The 13697-nt window shown below is 33.1% G+C and overlaps 1 protein-coding gene across 1 annotated transcript in view; it reads left to right on the forward strand.

Annotated features, from left to right (window-relative positions):
• The window catches only part of LOC137921497 (phospholipid phosphatase 1-like), a 51521-nt gene that overhangs the window by 28250 nt on the left and 9574 nt on the right, over positions 1–13697 (forward strand). Inside the window, exon 3 of the mRNA XM_068764273.1 lies at positions 12877–13031. Within this exon, the coding sequence (XP_068620374.1) occupies positions 12877–13031 (155 nt within the window). The remainder of the gene's footprint in view (positions 1–12876; positions 13032–13697) is intronic.

Genomic DNA, 13697 nt, shown 5'->3' on the forward strand with positions numbered 1-13697 from the left:
CTTACCAATGTCCTTGGCTATTTCGGCTACTTTATTTCGTCTACGGATCTCCTGGATTTTTGTTTGATGAAGTGGACTGAAACTAGCGTCTTAATAACCTTAATAAGGTCGTAAATTTAAATTTTTATCTAGATTTAAATAAGAAGTTAAATAGATTGATGATTTCAAATGTAAAAAATAATTCATCATTCCAAACATTTCTTCTATCTAAGCTTCTACGATATATTCAAATTTCAACTAACATCAACATAACTCATCACGATATCCCAAGAAATTAATGCTTAGAACCTTGGAATTTAGAAAGGCTATATATTAAGACAAGTAGAGATCAGCTAAGAACGAAGTTTACGAAATTACATTAGCAAAGAATTGAAGATGTGTCATTAAAAATATGAATATTTTCAAACTGTCTTATTTTCTTTGCTTTCTCTTGAAATCGACGCTGATAGGGACTTTTGCAGCTTCGTCGAAATGAGTTCTCGGAAACAGATAGGTCCGCGAACTATAAGTTTTTCTTCAAACCGTAGTTTTTATAATAAACTTTGGCCGGAATATTTATTTCGGTATTCTAAACTTTACCAACGATGGCGGTGCAGGCCACGAAACTAGCGTCGGATATCGGAGTGTCTTATACATGTTCAGTGTTGCTACTTAAAAAAAGAACAAACCGCTCAAGAAAAGAGAAAGTGCGGGTTATATCACACAAAACTAATAATTCGTTAAAATTAAATTTTTATTCTCGTCCCATATCGATAGGTAAGTTATTATGCTTGGAAGCCTTTGCCGTGGCGCCGGGAAGTTGTTACGATTATTATTATTAAAATTTAATCGAGATATAGATTAGAATGGTTATTTGTGTTATTGTACCGGTTTTTGATTACTTAGCCCCGGCTTGGAAAGTCGATTCATACGACGTAGAAAGTAATTGTAATCGGCTGTAGGGTGACAATAATTTTTGACGGATAATTTTTTTATTCGTAAATTTTAAATAACATGATTTGTTGAGTCATTCGATTAATATAAATATATGTATATATATATATATATATATATATATATATATATATATATATATATATATATATACGTATGTTCTTAGACATATATATTTCCAAGGCATGAGGATCTTTATCATTGAAAGAATTAATGAAAAATATCACTGAAAACGTTATTAAAGACAATTTTCTTTTCAAAAACAATACATCAGGTAAATTTAAATTCTGTTAAAATTTAGGCAGACGTGTTTACACCTAGCGCCTTAGATGTTAACAAGACTGTCTGTCCACCATGTTGGGAGACATTCTACGCCATGTTTGTTGGTCTGTCACCACGTGAGAACCTTTAAGGCTCTACCAGCCATCAGTCCTGCCACTTTAACTCGCCAGTCCTCTGAGCTATGTCTGTTATTATCGTCCTTCTACAGATCTTGTCACGTTACGATATAATTAAACAAAAATGTTTTGTATTATCATATTATTTAGTATTTCGGTGATCTAAAAACTAATTTTAATAAGTCATCAATTATTATTATTTACAGTTTTTTAATACCACTGCACTATACTTTCTGACAGGATGAAATCTTTACAACAGACAGCAACAGATAACACAAATTGCACGAATAGTAGCGAGAATTCCAAATAATTACGCTATCTATTTAAATAGCTTGGTAATTTATATTTAAATATAACAAAATAGGTTAGATACTTTTTGATTATGATGCTCTTGAATAAAGGTTTATTTTATTAAAAAATTGTTATTATGTCGAGGGAAAAAATAATAATCTATATTCAAATAAGAATTTATTTTATTGCTTTCCCTTTTAATTCTACAATTGTGGTCGTCTTTATATATTTGAGACAATCTCTTTTTTAATATATACCAAGGGTAAAAACGCTTTAGGCATTTTCAAACTCTTAACCATAAATTCTATAAAACATTCATAAAAATTGGCTTTTCTGTTAAAAACATAAATATTTCTCAAAAACTTATTTTAACATCAAAGCCAAGAGATTACTTTCAAAATACAGTAACAAAGTAAATTGACTACCCAATATGGAAACGGATGCGTTGAAGTGATGAAAGGTTGATGGTTTTAATAATAGGATGCCATCGTTGTGTAGATTGAAGAAACTTAATTTAAAAATTCCGAATTTTTGCTGTGAAGTTAAGAAATTTATTTTTATTCATGTCACAGATTAAAAATATCACAATATTTTTTATTTACTCTGTTAACTTTTTATGCAACGCAAAAAGTTTATTATACCACTAACATAATAGTAACTTATGTTAATGGTTTTGTTTTTCTTTTGATTGGTAGCGTCAGGGCGTAGAGAGAGCCTAGTATAAAACCTCTTTTAAGGTTGCAAACCTCCAGGGCTACCGGAGCCTGGATTCGGGGCGCTAGTACTATTTTACTTGACTGGGAGATTGCTAGCTTCGGTTGACGCAAGAAATGGCGAGGCTGAGGTACCTTGGCTTCGACTGTCACTTGTCACAATGACAGCCGAGAGAGCCGATGTCGTTGATACTTTATACAAATAAGATAATTGATCTTGATATTTTCTTTAAGTTATGTAATGTTTTATTTTGTATCACTTTTGCTTTTCTTATTGCTATATTTGTATTTGATTTAAACAAAAAATATTGTGCAAACTTTATATATTTAATGGAATCAGGCGTTATTTTGCGGAAGTCCATCCTAAGTAAGAAAAGGACCAATATTTAGCCACTTCCGCACATGCCGCATACGCATTTATCAGCGGGCTGGCAGGCGGTGCACTTTGTTGCAAGACTACCACTGCATGTGCGGAAGTGGCTAAATATTGGTCCTTTTCTATCTTTATATATGCACAAGTTTAGTTCTAAAATTTGTCGATAATAGTTTTTGTATATATTTGTTATCTTCGAAAGAACCAAGTTCCAACGTATCTCGAAGAATTGTTAGTCTGAAGTCGTAGTGGATGGAGCACATCGCTCGTCCGACTGATGGCTGTTATCTTTGCATTAATTATCTTGGATAGGTCCCTATTAGATGGACCGACGACATAGTTATTGATGTGCCTGAAAATAAAAATGAATAATTAAGAAACACTCCTAAAAAAAGAGCTAAATCGCTAACACAAATCGTAATTATCATCAAATATAGTGTCCATTGCTGGATCCTCCATAGATTTATAATAAGACCGTTTGGAATCCGGACTGCATCCAGCATTGTATGACGATATTTTAATAAAGTTGTTCGTCTACACTTGTGGCACGACATCTTACCTTAAGGTCTCAGATGCCATCTTGTTCTGCCACTGCTACTGCATACTGTCATTCCAACCTTCTAACCCGCTAGTCTATGTCGGTTACTATTTTTTCCGATTTCTTCATTCCTATTTCGATCTCGGAGAGAAATCGCGAGCATATCCTTTTCCCCAGCTCTTTGATCGACTGTGAATTTAGAGACAACGTTTCTGTACTGTGGAACATTACTGATTATTGATTTACACCAAAAAGTTTACATATTTTCACAAAAATACCAATATACTAAAAGTTATTATTATGCATAAAGATTCTAAAAATAACTGTAACCGTTATTTTTATATGCAGTTTGACAGTACCCAAGCATTTTTATAGGCGATGGCAAAAAACTAACTACATATGTTGGACCCCACGCTGACACATGTGGCGGAATGCATCAAATCGCAGTTGCTTTTAAATAGAAAAAAAAGAAAAAAAAAGTCAATCGCGCGACAACACGCGGCGGTAAATGTCATAACCAATCATTATATTTTTATTTATTTTAAATCGCGAAACGACTTTGAAATAATTTGACATATCTGCCTAAAATAATCATGGTGTAACTATCTATTAACATAACGGTAATTCTATTAAGTCTTCGATTTTAATAGTTGAATAAACCTATTTAATAGATATGTATCAACCTTTATTTTAATGGCATATAAAACAAAAGAAAGTGGTCTGATATTCCGATATAAAGACTACAGTTGTTGCGAGAAAATTCAAAACTTCTGGTGACCCGACAAATGTGGAATAGGAACGTAAAAGATTCGAAGACTTTTTTCTCGGCGTACTTATAAAAGTGACGCCGGAGGAGCACTTCAAGCATTTTCTTCGACTAATTTTCACTCGTCATTACTTGGGAGGATTCGGAAAATTCCGAAAATACGACACTGTTGCGATTCAGTTTGAATCAGATTTCTGTCTCACGAAACGCACGTACTCTGTAGAAATTAAGAAAACAATCAATCGACCACCAAAGTGTCGACTTCGAGTCTTAAAGACTTGATTCAGGATAAAAAGCATTCACTCGTCGCATTTATTTCGCTCGTATTACGTGTGGTTTATTTCCTCATCCACATAAATAGGTAGATAAACATTTATTTCACACTGTAAAAACAAATACACTAATACGCAAATGAATAAAAGTTAGAGATAAAAAGTTACACTAAAATAAACAATATATGCACTAATAATTAGTAAAAACATTTTAACAGATATAACGATGCATAAAAAAACTTTCACGCGATATAAATTTTCACAGCTTACTTACAAAATATATAAGAATAACATACATCGGTACAATGGTTTGTGTACGGTGTCCCATAAATCAACGTCAAACCTAAATCGTGTTACACAGCAGGCGTCTAGCCTCAGAAAAGAGACGTAACTTGTTACAATTCTATGGGTTCTCCGTGAAGGTGTCGGGTCAATAGTTTTATAGAGAGAGGAACAGGGTACCATGCTCCGGGCTGATGGCTCATGTTGAAGGTTTACGGAGGCCGCCGCCAATGCGTTGACGTTCACCTTCACGAATCAGACAACTCTATTTAGCTAAACAAATTTTAAATCATATTATCAATGCTGCTCTAAAAGCCCGTTCTAAAAATTATACTCGCCTTTTAAATGCCAAGATTCCTTAGAGGCTTATAGAGACATTAGTTTTTTATACCTCACACTCCCACCTCGTTTCTGGACGCTCACTGCAAGAAATAGGTCGCGTTTAAAGATATCTATAGGAGGATGTACCTTAACCATCGAACATGGCAGGCGGTTTGGCGATCAAAGTCCGGTATTATGGTACGTAGAGGACGCTGCTGTTCATCATCTGTCTATCCTCTGGAACCTTGTTAGTGAGCTGTGGCAATCCTATATAATTAATGCACAAACTGTGAATTATATAACATTGTATTTCAGAAATCGAACAAGCGATCCAATATCGCAAGTATTATTACACTGTACTTTACATATACTATGAATTTATTCTTAATTATTTTGTTGACTAGATTTACTTGTGTGGTCTTTTGATGTATTTGCATACTAGGGAATATTTAGTTCCATAAGTATTGCTTTCGATGTTTAAAATAGAAATAAGACCAATCTATAACACATCGCCGCCCTATTCTTTATCGATTACTTAATATTCTTCTTACAAATCCATTGTAAATGTTCGGTTAGGAGCCCCTTCTAGAACTAAAAACAAAATAACTTTAAAAGTTTTTTTGCCTCACTATTCAATCTGTATTTAAAATGATTACTACATCAAAGTATAATAATTCAAAAAATATGTGACATAGATTTTTACCTGACCTTTTAACGCGATAATCCTTTTTTGGGTTTGACGTTGATTTATAGGACAACCTGTATATAAATGGTGATTAATTTTAGGTGTTAAAACTTTAGAAGGATAAGTGTATAGGTTATTTTCTGTTAACTAAAGGTACATTCTGTACATAAAACAATAGTTTAAGAAATGAGTGTCGTAAAAAAACATAGCATGGAAAACAGTTTGTAAGTTCAAAATTGTAACACATTGAAATTAGTTTTTGTTTACTTTCTGTAACTGCAGCCTTTGTACTACTAGAAAATATTAGCCTATCACATTTTAATATAAACAATAAATGAATGTAACATGTTTTAGATTGATCATTTTATACAGAGTGATTGTAATTATGCGTAAAAGTTTTAAAGCTTTTTGCTAACAAATGAGCTATACCTCTTACAGCTTTTGCACCAACCAATTACCATGTATATTTCTTCTTTGTTCGTACCAATAAAAATCGACAAAGGTTGTATATTCTTGGTAAATCATTATCTGTTTAAATAGAAAATAGTAACAAGAAAATTAAAGAGATACACATACATATTTCAGAGTGATCATTTTATTCAATGTGATTGTAAATAGGTGTGAACTCTAAAGCTTGTGGTATTAAGGCTTTTATGTGCTATAAATTCACCCATTTAAAGAATTTATACATGTAAACAATATAAGTATCCCTGTATAAAGTCGAAGTTTTGATGTATCGTGGGAAGCAATTGTAATGAAAAAATCCCTCAATGCGATTTGACAAGTAAGGTATATACCTGCTTTTAACAGCGTTACGACAAGATACACCTGCTCGAGCGCAGGTAAATTCCGCCCCAAAATTTTTTAATCAAAGATATATCTGGGCCAAAAATATATCGGACCAGATTTTTGTTTGATTGAATTTTTTTTTATTAATATTAGCACATACTAAATCAGAGAAATAGCTAAAACTATATATTGCTTTATAGTTTTTATGTATAGCTTGTGATTGTATACATTTCCTATTTCCAATCAACCTGTACAAAGTAGACACTCTGATATATGTATTTACATTATTTTTGTTTCTATTGGAATGCTTCAGGTCAAAAAATTTGACAGTACTATGTTTTCAGGGTTAGATAGTAAAAGTTAATTTATTTTAATATATAGTAATACAAATTTTAATTACGCTTTTTCTTACTATATTTTTACAAACCATAATTTTTTGATATCTAATAGATTCAGGCATTACCTCGCGGAAGTCCATCCTAACTAAGAAAGGGACGAATATATAGCTACTTCTGCTATACAGCAGTAGTCGTGCAATGAAGTGCACCGCCCGCCAGCCCGCTGATAAATGCGCGTGCGGTGAACAATTCGAAACACAACTACCACCGTTAATCTACTCTACACGTGTTTCATCTCTCCACGAGGCATCCTAAGATGTTAGACCGAACGGTCTGTTGTGTTTCGCATTGTTGACTCGTGTTATGCGCTAGTCGTGCAATGGACTACTGCTGCATAGCGGAAGTAGCTATATATTAGTCCCTTTCTTAGTTAATTTTTGGATATAGTTGACCTTCACACCTTTAAAGTTTTTACATTCAAAACCAATCCACCTGTACCTCGAATCCTTAAAACAATAGAACAATGCGTATAACACACTATAGGATATTTAATTAAATATATATCGAGCCTTCTACTAACTTATGTAAGCAATTAAAGTTCTAAGCACTGCCATGGTCGCGGAGCTTTATTGTTTCAATTATTTAGCGCAAACTTAAAGCTCTCGAAGCGGAACAAGTGCGCCGGCGTGTAACACACACACAATTCATTCTTTCATTATTGTTAATAATTAACATAATGTATACATAAAATTGCTAGAACAATATACAATAATAATGAGCGATTTTTAATTATTGAAATATTATACAGGAACATATATTAAAGTTTTGATTTAAAGACAACTATAAAAAAAATAAGAAGAATTTCTATCTTATGGGTGGACGCTGTAGTTGTCGGTGTGTGGTATCCAGTCCACAACCTTAAGACTCCAGTGGATATATCATCCACGGCACTTGCAACACAGAACATCACGTCATCTATAATAGAACAAAACTCTACTGACTACACGACAACACCCCTTCTCAGGGGGGAAACCCCAAGGTTGGTTCCTGAGTCATCCTAGGCTCGCCTGTGGTCCACATTGCCTTTCCAAGCCGCATACATAACATAAACACTACACAGCTCTACTCGGGTAGAGCGGTTTACTAAGTACGAATGACATCGTGCAACTGGAATGCGTCTGTCCAGTCTAGTTTTATTTTTAATTTCACGGACCCTTCCGCTCCGTGAACTCAGTTCCGATGAAGCTGTAAAAGCCTTAAGGCTAACAGCATCAATTTCAACCGAAACCACAATACTTACTTACAATCATTTGTGGATATCCTTATTACTGATTCGATTTGTAAAATCAAAACAGCTTCGTCTAGGGATCGAGCGAATGTAAGCAAGATTATGTATTACAAAATCTTAAGTTATAATACATTTTTTAAAAAAGAAACAAAAACGTACTGGCCGTCTAATAAACTAAATTTAAAACTAAAATTCTTAAAAACAAAATTAATATCCAATGGAACAGTTAATCACAATCAGAGATCAATAGCTGATACGGCCGGCTATTTCACTTAATCTTTGACTTTAATCTCATCTTAAAATTAATGAAGTTATTAAGATGCTTATCCATTCAAATGCAGCCCGGTAATGATTAATATGTTTAAAATAGTTTATTAAACCACATGAAACGATTTCGATATAATGTATTTAACGAGATATAATAAATTGACTATTATTTTTATGAAACGAAACGCGAGCATTGTGAAAGCCCTCCGGCCCTTTATTTATTTCATGGCCAAGAATTTTTATTGCTCCATTCAAAATCTAATACGTTGAGTGATCATAGGAAAACAAAATTAAAATAATGTAAGACTAGCAGCACAATTGATTCCTGGTATTTAATGTTTGTATAAACTAGCGACATCTGTTGTTGAGTAGTGAAACTGTTGACTAAAATTTAATTTAAAACTGAATTATTTTATATGATGAAATTAAGTATTAAATTTTTGAATTTTATTAATATTTCGTAGTAATTTTTTAATGTTTATAAACCTGTTTATAACTGTTATGTTTATAATATTTATAAAAAAAAAATTTAATTCAAAATTAATAAATTCTATTTACTTTTTAATAAATCGTAATAAATATATCTAACACCAATTTTAGCGTTTTACACGTGTGTAATTTATTAGCGAAACATTAAAATCGAAAGATTTACGTCAAAGTTTGTCTTCTCTTATTCAAACATTTGAACAAACATGTTAGAACTTACGTGACAATATTAAGATAGTTAAGTCAATCTCAATATCAAAACATCTAAACTGTTTCTATTGTTCAGAAAAATTTATATATATAGGGTGATTGCTAACAGATAAAAAAGTTTTAAAAAAGGTTAATTTATTGCTCATTTTTATCAACTTGTACATGGTAGACTTTATCCAAAATTCAATGGTTTCAAAAGTAATAAATATTATATATATATTAAAATTAATTATTTTTTACTGTCTGTCCCTGCAAATTTTATACTGCTAGAAATTATTGGCCTAACGCATTCAAATAGAGTTTCAATGTGATCACTTTATACTGGGTGATTAGAAATAAGTGTAAAACGTTAAAGATTTTAGCTAGTTATTGATATATATATTTATGCTTTTTGAAGCTTTTGTACGTATATTTCATCTCAATTAAAATGACTCTGTGTTTGGCACTAATCGGTATAACATTACTCCTGAAAATGCCCCATGGAGGGGTGAAAAACGTGTTGAGTGATTTGACGGTGGCAGTTGTGTAATTCGCATTGTTTGTCACATATGCATTTATCAGCGGGCTGGCGGGCGGTGCACTTTGTTGCACGACAAGTACTGCATTTACGGAAGTGGCTAAATATTGGTCCTTTTCTCACTTAGGATGGACTTCCGCAAGGTAACGCCTGATTCCATTAAAGTATATTTAATCACCCGTATATTGATTAATGAGGAAAATATCTTGTAATACACACCAATTTTGTAACCAAAGAAGACAAAAAGGCATGTAAATATTATTACAACATGTCCACAGTTTAAAATATTTATATATAAATATATATATATATATATATATATAAATATATATATAAAATTAAATATCTATAAATCCTTTTATCCTAAAGTACAAAGCGTTAATAAACATAGATTTTTTCTGAAATTTTTAATTATTTTTAATTATTTGCCGATCGTAAATACCGAGCATGTTACTCTGGAAGTGGCAACGATTTCACTAAAAATATATTTTTTTTTATTAATTACTTAATTAGTGAATAAATAAACTAATACGAATGACGTGCGTCATATTACATTGCGAACTAAATTTACTTAATTTAAATACTGTACCAACAAGAAAAAATCCAGGATACGAACGTTATTATATCAAACGACGGCAATAGATGGCGCTGATAGTAGATTACCTCGCGCTATCGTTTCACGTCGAAGAGTTGCAAACAAGGGCGCCGCTCGGATGTGTCAGGATTAAAAGTATAATAATAATCAAATACAAAATAAATAGGTTAAATTAAATAATAAATTCACTTGGAAAATAATTAATAAAAATGATTGCCTAATTTTATCTATGATAAACAATTGAGTAACTAAGACTTGCGTGATACTTTGAATTATAGGCAGTACATATACGAGTACATACATATACTATAGAATTGTAAGTTATAAGTAATTTTTAACTTTTAATTCGTCGATAATAATTGCGCCGTTGATACAATAGCAAAGCGACACGGGATAATATAGATTGTGTACGCTAGGGTCGGTTGATTCGCAAAATGATTGCGTAACAACTGCACATGTTCACGTGGTGATCAACGTGGAATTGAACACGCCGTAGTACGAAGTAACTCGGTGTTGTTACGTGGGGTACGTTGCGTCACTGCCTTCCGTTATAATCGCATTAGTTAACTTTAATCAAACTTTTTAAATATAAAGCAGCTTATGAGGACAATAACTTTAACTTAGCGGATTGATAAGTTGAACTGGTAGTAGGCAGGTTGAACAGATGTCCGCTGGGGATATAAAATTCTGGAGGCAATGCACCAAGAAACCTTGTTAACGTTGGAAGATTCTAATGCAGGTTTCTTCCAACTGGTATTAAGAAAATCTAAGGTGGAGGCTAATGAACTTCAATTTGGTTATGTCCTACGTGCATAGAGGATACCTAGGTAGAACCAGCCTTCCCCGGGATATGTCTATACCAGAACTTTTTTGAGTACGTTTCTAGGGAAAACCCGGAGGTCCTCCAAAATACAGAGAATTATCAGGTGGTGTTAGATATTTAAGAAGATAAGAATTAAAAAAATGCAATTACTAATTTTATAGGTATTTAATGGAATCAGACATTACCTTGCGGAAGTCCATCCTAAGTAAGAAAAGGACCAATATTTAGCCACTTCCGCACATGCAGTGGTAGTCGTGCAACAAAGTGCACCGCCCGCCAGCCCGCTGATAAATGCGTATGCGGCAAACAATGCGAATTACACAACTGCCACCGTCAAATCACTCGAGAGATCCTTTTCTTACTTAATTTTATAGGATTATATCACGGCTTATTTTTATACTCACCTATATTTTCCATAAAAATTGGTTTTATTTTATAACAATAAGTACTTTTTATTTTTAAATTTCTTCGCATATGCGAAACTTTTAATCAAAACAATAATTAAAGTGATACAATGCTTTTCACTGCTTATATCCGGAGAAAAAATATATACAATTAAAAGTACTAATGTCAGAAAAATTTTCATGCAGACATCTGAAAGGGTTATATCGTCTTTTTTATATCTAACAGTAATTTTTTTTTGTTTAACTTACGGGCCGCTTTCAACCTGTCCTATTCGAATATATATGGAGATGGCTTATGTCAAGTGATTGACGATGTATGTCTGAAATGGTTATGATTAAAAAAATATCTTTTATGCTACGTTGCATTCAACGAAAAGCACGCGGATGTGAGTAGTCCCTGTTCAGTCCCCGCCTGTGCCTCACTTACGCAATTGGATCGTAAATAGCAGTGCTGTCGGATCGTTCTGACATTGACTTTGAACTTAACCAAATCGCGGATGCGACCGTTCGAAAATGGCGGAACAATTTGACTAAACATCACCCATAAAGGTTATTTTCAGACTAATATTCACCGTATTTTTAATAACCTTAACATTTTATCATATAAATATTATCATTTAAATGACCACATATCCATCAGAATAAAAAGCCAGAAAAACTACAATCAGATCAAAATCCTGTATAACGGCCGACGATTTAAAGTTAAGATTGTTCCAAATGCCTTATAAAAAGAGCCTATAATATACTAAGATTCTTTTTGGTCTACTGGGTTTAAAAACCACAAATAGATATTTTGAATTGACTAGAAATATCTGATAAAGACACTAGCAGATAATTTATCCCCTTTGATTTTATTTTTAATGAGCTGACTTAGCAAGCATTAGCACACCAGTGAAGTCATATTTACGCATAATTATAAAGTGACTTTTTTATTTCGTTAGTGAACACATTTTTTACATAAATAGCTCGACTAACAATACTTTTTTATATATAAATATGAACGGCTAGACTGATGATATTTTTACTAATTAATAAAATATTTTAATATTTATTATTCTATTCTCGACTAATATAAATAATAAAAAATCATCAAAATTGGTCCAGCGGTTCTTGAATAATAAATGGTGTAACTAACAAAAGTTCCATTTATTTAATGGTATCAGGCGTTACCTTGCCGAAGTCCATCCTAAGCAAGAAAAGGACCAATATTTAGCCACTTCCGCACATGCAATAATATTCGTGCAACAAATTGCTCCGCCCGCCAACCCGCTGATAAATGCGTATGCGGCAAACAATGCCAATTACACAACTGCCACCGCCAAATCACTCGAGTGTGAAGTGGCTAAAAAAGTTCCATTTATTTTTATAGATTATTGCGTATTAATATCTGGAATAGGTCCATCTTCACACACACAAGCATTCACACACACATATACACTTATACCGATACCATTTCGTAAGTAACAATTTTAAAATGTTTAGATGTGTATATTTATTATTAACATTTTTGTTTCGTGTCCGTATGTTCATACGTTAAATTGCTGGATGTGTGTGTAATTATTATATGTATTTTATTATTCTTTACAGTGGCAACACTGCTGGTGTTACAAGAACTAGGGGTATTCCCACAGCACAAGAGTGGTTTCTTCTGCAACGATCCAGCACTCTCCTACCATTTCACCGGGGACACCGTATCGATGGCAGTCATAATAAGCACTATTATTGCTCTACCCTTAATACTGGTACGTAACTGTTATATATTTATGACAAAAAGCTTTTTTATGTAACATAAATCATGTTAGGTAAAATTAACTGTCACGTTTGGGCCGGAGTAAAGAAATTATGAGAAAATGGCACACATTTTAATATTTTAAAAAACCATTATTACATTGAAAAAAATATGTATACCTTGAACAATAAGGCACCAATAAGTAAGATTAGAGTGATTTAACGGTGGTAGTTGTGTAATTTGCATTGTTTGCCGCATGCGCATTTATCAGCGGGCTGGCGGGCGATGCACTTTGTTGCACGACTACCACTGCATGTGCGGAAGTGGCTAAATATTGGATCTTCTTTTACTTAGGATGGACTTTCGCAAGGTAACGCCTGATTCCATTAAATACCAATAAGATCATTCTTTATCATCATTAAGTTCATGCAGATAAGAAGGTAACTTCGTGATTGTGTAGGGAAAGCAGACAGTAAAAGAATAAAGTAAAAGGTTCTTGAATAGCGAACAAGAGCCGGTAGACGTGGCGTGGGTAGGCTTCCCACTGTGTGGACCGGCGATATAGTGAAGGTCGCAGGTAGTTGCTGAATGCGGACAACGTAAGACCGGTCATGAAAGCCTACGCCTTGCAGTGGGCGTCCATCGGCTGAAAAGAAAAAAGAAGAAAAAAAGACCACGA

Source organism: Battus philenor, unplaced genomic scaffold (assembly GCF_028537555.1).
Source record: "Battus philenor isolate CCGP_79_NKW_IND1 unplaced genomic scaffold, ilBatPhil1.0.hap1 SCAF_19, whole genome shotgun sequence".
NCBI classification, from domain to species: Eukaryota; Metazoa; Arthropoda; class Insecta; order Lepidoptera; family Papilionidae; genus Battus; species Battus philenor.